The sequence below is a fragment of the Priapulus caudatus genome, unplaced genomic scaffold (assembly GCF_000485595.1).
Source record: "Priapulus caudatus unplaced genomic scaffold, Priapulus_caudatus-5.0.1 Scaffold911, whole genome shotgun sequence".
Classification (NCBI taxonomy): Eukaryota; Metazoa; Priapulida; class Priapulimorpha; order Priapulimorphida; family Priapulidae; genus Priapulus; species Priapulus caudatus.
The window spans coordinates 111,037-120,019 of NW_014577972.1; the positions used below are offsets into that span (position 1 = coordinate 111,037).

At 46.9% G+C, this 8,983-nt stretch overlaps 1 protein-coding gene across 1 annotated transcript in view; it reads left to right on the top strand.

Moving 5' to 3' along the window:
• Positions 1-8,983, top strand: part of LOC106814359 — a 24,496-nt gene that overhangs the window by 13,205 nt on the left and 2,308 nt on the right. Inside the window, exons 10-11 of the mRNA XM_014818672.1 lie at positions 1,369-1,601; positions 2,393-2,499. Coding sequence (XP_014674158.1) covers positions 1,369-1,601; positions 2,393-2,499 — 340 coding nt within the window. The remainder of the gene's footprint in view (positions 1-1,368; positions 1,602-2,392; positions 2,500-8,983) is intronic.

Genomic DNA, 8,983 nt, shown 5'->3' on the forward strand with positions numbered 1-8,983 from the left:
GTGAGATATTCAGCATCTCAGGTGAGATATTTAACATCTCAGGTGAGATATTCAACATCTCAGGTGAGATATTCAACATCCCAGGTGAGATATTCAGCATGTCAGGAGATATTCAACATCTCAAGTGAGATATTCAGCATTTCTGGTGAGAGATTCAGCATCAGGTGGTATGGGGCCTGCCTGTGGAACGTTGACCCACCCTCCTTCGCTAATGCAATAATTGTGTGTGGGAGGTGTAGCTACACATGCAATCCTCATCCGTCCACATAATTAGCCTCATTAACTAGTCTCGATGGCCTAATTGCTAGCATTCAGAACTTTGGGCGTAAAGGTCTAGCTAGGTCCATTCAGTCTCGCTTCGGTCACTGCTGTGGAGGCCTTTTTACAAGCAAAGCACTTTATACTAATTTCCTTCATTCGCACTTAGGAAATGGCTTTTGAGTGCCTTTGTTATAACAAGGCATATAACATATAACAGCATATAACATTTATAACAACCTCAGCCACGTAAAAACGAGTAACTTTGCTGCACGAAGCGTGTTACGATAACCAAAGCAACACAGTTGTGGGGGCCGTGCCCCCCGAATGGGGCCAAAATGACAAAATAATGATTTGCACTCTCGAGGCACTGCACTCGCGAGGCAGGGTGGTGTACTCATATACAAGCGTGGTTCTAGTTAAGCTGAGTAACGTATAATTATTTTGGCCATGAGTCATCGGTCACTAGCCGGTTGTTGGTGGTAAGCGATTCATAATAGTCCCATTGATTAGTAAGTCCAGTAATGTAGCCGTTGATTAACCTGCAGTAGGACAATAGGAGATTTGTTTATACCAGGCTGTCCACGTTAGGCAGCGTTAGTTGTTTGGTTACGAGTGATGTGCGATTGGGTGCGTGAGCGTCAATGATTACTGTTCTCCTAGTCATGCAGCCTGGCACATCTGTCACGTCGACGCATGAGTGAACGAATGGGAGAAAGAGAAAGGGAGAAAGAAAGAGAGAGAGAGAGAGAGAGAGAGATAGAGAGCAAGCGGAAGCACAAATGAAAGTGAGAGTGAGTTATGGAAAGAGAGAAAAGGGGAGCAAAGAGAGAGAGAGAGGGAAAGAGATAGATCTATAGAGAGTGAGATATATATAGAGCAAGAGAGCACAAGAGAAAGAGCGAGAGAAAGAGATAGAGAGAGAGAGGGAAAGAGATAGATAGAGAGTGAGATATATATAGAACAAGAGAGCACAAGAGAAAGAGCGAGAGAGAAAAAGAAAGAAAGAGAAAGAGAGAGAGAGAGAAAGCGAGCGAGCGAGAGAGAAGGAGGGGGCGAAGAGTGAGAGAGAGATTAATCTCTTGCTTAATTGTGTTTATCATTATACAGATTTCGATGACGATGATGGGGGAGCAGAAGAGGAGGAGGAAGAAGAGGAAGAGGAGGACGAACTGGATCGTGAGGGGAAGCGCGTGGAGGAGCAGGAGATCGAGGAAGATGACGCAGAGCATATGATCTCAAACAAGGTCAGACACGAATCGATAAGGAACATGCCAAATATGGGAAACTCTAGAAAAAATCTCACGCAAGAGTCCAGTGGGCTTGATGATGAGGAAGATGAGGTATAGTATCTTGTTTAGTTTAGTATATCATATATATATATATATATATATATATTGATAGTGTGTATTGTATAAAGCATATACTACATAGTATCAGGAGCTTATAAAAGGAACTTTTATAAGCTCCTTTTACTTATACTTATACTATACTTATACTTCTTATACTAATACTTATACTTCCTTTTATAAGCTCCTGATAGTATATTCCTGCTGCCTGTGGTTATGCTTAGAAACGCGTGTTTTCTGTGAGAGGTGAGGATAGAGACAGGATTAGCTTATATTGAATGTGATTATGTAAGGGTGAGGTTGTGTTTGTGTGCGCAGGCATGTGTGTGAGCGACGGAAATGCGCCTCCAAATTGTTCATTTAACTGTGAATGTTATCAATGTTATGAGTGAATAATAATAGATTCTATCATATTCTATAATAGATCTATTATGATTCACTCCTGATGTTATCTATGCGTGCGTGCGTGCGTGCGTGCGTGAGTGCGTGTGTGTAAGCGTGGGAAGTCTCCTATATTCCTCAACCAATCTATGCGTGCGTGCGTGCGTGCGTGCGTGCGTGCGTGCGTGAGTGCGTGCGTGCGTGCGTGCGTGAGTGCGTGCGTGTGTGTAAGCGTGGGAAGTCTTCTATATTCCTCAACCAATCTATGTACGTGCGTGCGTGTGTGCGTGCCCGAGTGCGTGCATACTTGCGTTCATACGTGCGCGCGTGCGTGCGTGCGTTCACGCGTACACGTGCGTGTGTGCACATGCTCGTGATGTAACAGGCTGCTCTGTTGCTGGCAGGTCGACAGCGACCACGCGTCGGTGGACACGCTAGAAGATCTCCGCGTGCGAATGTCGGGAGTCATGAGTCGCAAGGGCCGCGCCGGCAAGAAGAACGACAAACAGAGGTACAAGCAATATTGATTGATTCGCGTCCGCCAGCCTGCGATGCACACGCATCAGACATGTGCGAAGGTGTTTGATGTGGACGCAGTGGTGGGATAAACTCTCCAGAGCGGCATGTGACTTGGACCGCTCGGTGGGCCGTACGTGTCCTAGATTGTTCCAGATCGTGTCCGGGTTGTAAACTGTCGTTGTACTGCACGGGCGCGTGCGTTTACGTACGCACGTATATATATACGAACAACTATACGTTCTGGAGTAGTCAAGCACACCGGATTGTTCAGGTTCTAGCGTGTCCTGGAATGTCGCCAGATTTGATGCGTTCTGGTTTTCTAGATCGCTCGTGGTTGAACATGTTTCAGAGTGTTTCAGAACGCCTGTCAACTACCTTCAGTCCAGCCAAACTTCACAATCCATAGTGTCGTTGAACAACTCTAGTTTGCGTATGTTCCAGAGGTTTCTAGAACACTCCTAGCAAGTGTATTCTAGAGTGTTCTGAGGCACCATTGAATGTCGTAGAGCGATCTAGAAACGTACAGCAAAATATATCTGTTCCAGATCATTCTAGAGCGTGCTCAGGTGGTTATGTGTTCTAGAGTGATTATTCTACCATCAGGTGTAATGAAATCTCGGTGGGTATAGGACAAGGATCTGTGTGCCCAGTGGCATGCTTGTGGAATCCTGTATGACACAAACAGTAACCTACTACCTTTTAGCAGTGGTTGACGTGGGGTTCCCTGCCAATCGGTTATTAAACTTATTTTCTATTATCAATCGATTCAATATTATCAATAGTTATTATTGTATAAATTATCAAGTAGTAACATGTCGGTGCCTTTGGTGCGCAAAGCTCTCATATCAGTTGGCAAAGCAACTATAGGATGTTATATCATTATACTTAATCCTATAGCAATATATCTAACTCTATAGCATTGTACTCAACTTTATAGCATTACGACTAACTCTACAGCATTAGGCCTACCTCTATAGCATTAGAGCTAAATCTATATAGCATTGAGTGACGTTATCAGGTCAGTGTATATCATCTCTATTCTATATCTATGGTTTTCGCTTGCAAATGCAGTCCATAGAAGTTACCAGGCCATAATAAAAATATTGGTTGTTTGCCTTCACCCGACCGGCCCGCCAAAAAGGGGTCGATCAAAAATTTTTATTGATCTTTCCCATTCTTTTTTTGTTTTACAAATTGTATCGCTGTACATTATATAAATCTGTAGGCAATACATTATATGTACCAAGCAAAACAAACATTTAACGTAAAAGGTATCTCCACACAAGCACACCCGAGCATGTAGACACCATGCTGAATTTGTAAAAAGCTCTCCCCTAAAAAAAATACCTACCTACCCACCCAAACTTTTTAGCCTGGGTCGGGTGAGGGCAAACAAAGATTTTTTTAATTGCGGCCTCAGGGGTAGATAATGACAAACACGTTTGTCATTATCTACCTCTGAAGTTACGTAACCAGAGCGACATCGCACACGATGGGCTGTTACGTGTCGGAAGCTTTAAGCTTCTGTTTTTGCCACGTAGATCCCCCATTGCATGCGCGAGTACAGAAAGCTCGCGCCATTGCCAGCCGTTTAACCCGTGCGCCATGTTTTTCCAATGCTGCATCGACAGACAGAGGTCAGGTAAAGTTCAGCCAAACGGCAGTCCGTCCCCGCCACCAGCAGACGAACGATAAGCGCATCCAGTTGCGGTGTAGCACCCACGGCGCCTCCGCGCACAATGCTCACACGCAGGGTTCCTGCGCTCACGCGCACGCGTTCTATTGTTCTTGGCTTCACTTGGCACATGTGCGGCTGCTCGACACGGCGAAGTGCTGTTCGGTTGTTTTTTCCGGCGTCCCGTCGACGAGAGCAGACGCCGTCGGTCGCGATAGATGACTTACTGGTTTCCTTTACGGGCAAAGTACGGAAATGCACTTTGGTCACGACAACGTCATGCATCGCCTGCAGGGGGCACCACCTACCAGAAGAGATGAGATGCGGGAAGAGGGCGTGAACTGGGGGAGGGGAACGGGGAGTTCATTCGCTGCGCGTGTGTCCTGTGTTATCCTGATACTCGATTCGAATGTCGCTGCTGAGAAGGGTTGGTTTGATAATATTTACAACAAACGCTGCAGTGGTTCTGATGCCACTGTTGGCAGACGCTTCTCGTGTCGTTGACATGTGCATCGGCTTTACAACGTAGACACACTCTCTCTGTTCAAACGAGAAGTTTTATTATTTTTATGTATCAGGTGCCTTCTGTGTCTGTTGCCCTCAAACGTTTGACTGTATAAGGGCTGCATGAGTGAGAACAGCAATGTGTGGATAGACATCACACTACAGATGAGTAGATTTACCCTATAAACTCAAGGCACTTACTACCTTTAATCTATTCAACATTCATAACGAAGCAACAGGTTGCGTAACCATCGCGCGTTTGTTTCCTATAATGAATCTAATGTCATCAGCTCAACCCGTGTAGTTCTTTGTTTTGCTACAAGATTGAAGCCATAATCCAGTAGCTGTGACGCAGTGAAGGACTACACAGGTAGTGCTGGAACCTATGTATACATAGCTTGATATGGTTCAGCCTAATGGTACCGATAGATACGTATGCGCACGTAGAACGAGGTTGTATGATAGATACACACGCACATGATGTTGAGATCGAATTGGGGAACTGTCGCCTGTATATTCCGCAATCCTATAGACTTGATTACGAGTGCCTAATTTTTCTATGAATCAAGTCGGGAGTGCATGGAAGGGACTGCTTATGTGACGGATTATCCACCCACTGATCTGTAGGGGGAGTGCATGGAAGGGACTGCTTATGTGACGGATTATCCACCCACTGATCTGTAGGGGGAGTGCATGGAAGGGACTGCTTATGTGACGGATTATCCACCCGCTGATCTGTCTATTACACTGGTTCTAAATGACGTACTTTTTGTCGATGAATATCAGAGCACGCGTGCAGCGGTATATAGGAATTGATGGCTTTCTACTAATTATGCTGTATGGATGGATATGATTTATTATATAGTGTTATACATACGTACGTCTTATACCAAGTACGGTCTTCACAAGTTTTCTTCCTCACGATCTCTTGTGTAAGTCATCATGTTTAGCTCATCATGTAGTTGCTAGATATATCATGTATCCATACCAACATATTATTTATCCATGTAATTATAAACATCATATACTATTGATCGCTCACAGGATACGCCAAAGTGCCATTTGGAGTCAAATCTCCGTCCTATTGAGGTGGTTTCATTGTTACTTAAGGGAGCTGCCAAAAGTCCACTTTATAGACAGGTGTCGGTTCTAAAGAGCTGGTTTCTCTATATAACTATCACTTAATAAATATAAGGGGAACACCAAAATTGTCCTTTATAGACAAGTGTTGCATCTACAGATCTGGTTTCAGTCTATAAGTGTCACTCATGGGAAAACCTTTATAGGCGTCCGTTATATATAGAGGTTACCACTAACACAGGTTCTATTGTGATTGTACCGACATGCGTGGGCCTCTACTAGATCGGCTGTGTGCGAACTGACTCACATCTCCCCGCTGCCGTCTCAGCTGCGGGTTGGCAGTGCGTTAGGTTTGCTGTAAACACACTGGACATGGCAGCAAGGTTGTTGAATGGGTGATGTGTTTTGGTGTGCGAGTAGTGAAATGGCCCGTCACACGCTTTAATTTCTCACAACACCGGCTGTGCTGCTGCTGTTGCACCCTAGCTGCCACCAGGCGGCACTGCTCACCGCTAGCAACATGAGAGTCCTATTATATAGATAATCTATATAGATATCTCTCAGGCGTGAGTAATCTTGCAATGTTTCATGTTTCAGATGATTTTAGAAGCAGATCTATCAAGTGAGCTTAGAATTTCTCTAAGACATTCATGCATGATATCTGTATATATAATGTCTCTATGAATATCCATATATAATTATCTACTCGAAACGAGTTTTCTAGCACGCGGGGAGAGTAATGTGCAGCATTCTTATAGTACTAGCTAGTTACACGGTGACGACTCCGCACAATTAAAGTTATTTTCGTGATCAGTAATGGTGGAAGCAATTGTTTCGTTGTGCGTGAATGGTCTCGTACGTACATGAGGGATGCACTTATAAAAGTCGATGAGTTTCGGTGTACTGGAGCGACAGCTACTGGTTTTTGATGATTAATGAATTTACGAGCAGGAATCGATTCGTTCCGTTATGTTTTATCGTACAATGTGCTGTTTAGCATCAACCTTTTACACGTAGCATAACTGATCCATATGTCTGAATTGACAAAAACTATTAATAAGGTAATCGTTATATATATATATATATATATATATATATATATATGTTATTGTGGTGTGTGTGTGCGTGCGTGTGTGTGTGCGTGCGTGCGTGCGTGCGGGCGTGCGTGAGTGCGTGCGGGCGTGCGTGCGTGAGTGCGTGCGGGCGTGCGTGCGTGTGTGCGGGTACAACACGAAATATGTCGGTAATATATATCACTAGTAGCAGGAGTGCAGAGAGCTATATCAACTCTCTACTTACTATTATCTACTGATCCAGCGCCTTGTTGTCTCCAACACTTGCCCTTCTCTCTCTCTCTCTCTCTCTCTCTCTCTCTCTCTCTCTCACTCTCCTCTGGTCTGCTCTCTCTTCTGCTATCTCTCTCTCTCTCCTTTCTTCCGAAATCCTTTTTCTCTCTCGTCGGGGGCTTTTCGGCCGGCCATACCGTGGCTTGGGGGGTAAGGGTTTAACTACTGATGGTATCTTCGAACCTACGCGTCATATAGTAAAAACGGTCATAGTAAAAAATCAGTCCCTCCATTCCGACGAGAGGGAAAGCGTGTTACAACTTGTTCCACGAAGCTTTGGGTGTCCATCCTTCACCGTGGACAACGCTGGAGTTTCTCACTTCAAAAGAGGCGCATCTAGAGCACGGACCCTGTAGGGGGTGCTTTGCGCTGCCGTGTGGTCCCGGACACAGTCTCGGCAAGCGATAGTGCTGCTCCCGTGTGGAATTCGTGGTATGTACGTACGTGCACGTACGCATGCACCGTCTGCCATTTACACCTCCACGTATATACACCATTATATATATATATATATGCATATAGAAGCTCTTTGGAAAGGATAGCAATGAAATACGCGTGTGAATGGCTGCGTGGTTTCATTCAGTCCTTCGTCAGACATTGATGCGGTGCCATTGAAGAATCGGTGACTTCATCGGGTGATAGACAAGTGAACACATCTGTGATTCTCAGTTTCGCTTTGTCTTCGCGCCGAGTTGTGATTACCGATCTTGAATGCAGTACCACGTTGTGTCACACCCACAGACGTGTAGGCATCACACAGACGAGGACCTACCGTAGCTCTACACATGTAGCTTTTTCGTCTGCCACAGTGGCTCTGTTTGTGTCCATCCCATCGCTCTGTAACAGGAACTTGTGGGTGACAGGAGCGAGTTACTGCCACAGTGGCAGAGAGAAGGGTATTGTAGGTAGAGCTACCACAATCATGACCAGAAGGTTTTCCCCCACTAGAACCCTACTCACACTCGCTTACGCGCAGACATTCATCATCAAACCCACCACCCTCACGCCACGACGCAATCATCATCATCCACATCAGCCCCGCTACCGCCCACGACATCATCATACATCAACCCACACGCGCTACTGGCCATGAATTCATCATGCATACCATCACCCGCTAGCGCCGGGCGACGACCGATGGCATTATCATCACGCGTACGGCGCGACGGAGACGGCCGGGGGGGCACGACCATTCATCATCATCACCATCACCCGTTACTCCCGCCGGGGGCCACTGAACATCATCATCGATCAACACACCCGACCCGCTACTCGCTACGGACCATCAGTCACTCATCGACATCACCCGTCACTGGGCGACGACCTACCATCATCATCCACCCACCCACTGCTACCCGCCAGACGGATATCTCACCGGGACCACTTCGGTCACCTGGCTACACCGACGGCACCGCGCAGCACCGACGTTTTCACCCACATTGAACACTTAATTTAACACCAGACACCAACACCCACCATTACACTCAACAACACCACCGCACTCACCAAACCACGCAGCCGCGGCGGTGCCGCCGGACCACTGGGCCACGGCGGGACCTGTCCTGCCAACGCCAGGCTGCCGCCCACCGCTGGCCGACCACCGACGAACCCCGGACCACCATGCAGAGGCCGACGCGGACCGCACCGGGCGACGGCCGGCAGGCCACGGCATCACCGCGCACCGCACACACGACGGCAGGCACCGCCGCCGCAGCCACTGCACCGAACCAGACCGCCACCACGCGCACTGACGCCACCGTTTACCATGCGGCCATCGCCAACACCAGCGCCACCCACCCGCCACCGTTACCACCGCCACCCACGCCCCACTGCAACCACCACCACGCGCCATCCCCACCGTAGACACACCA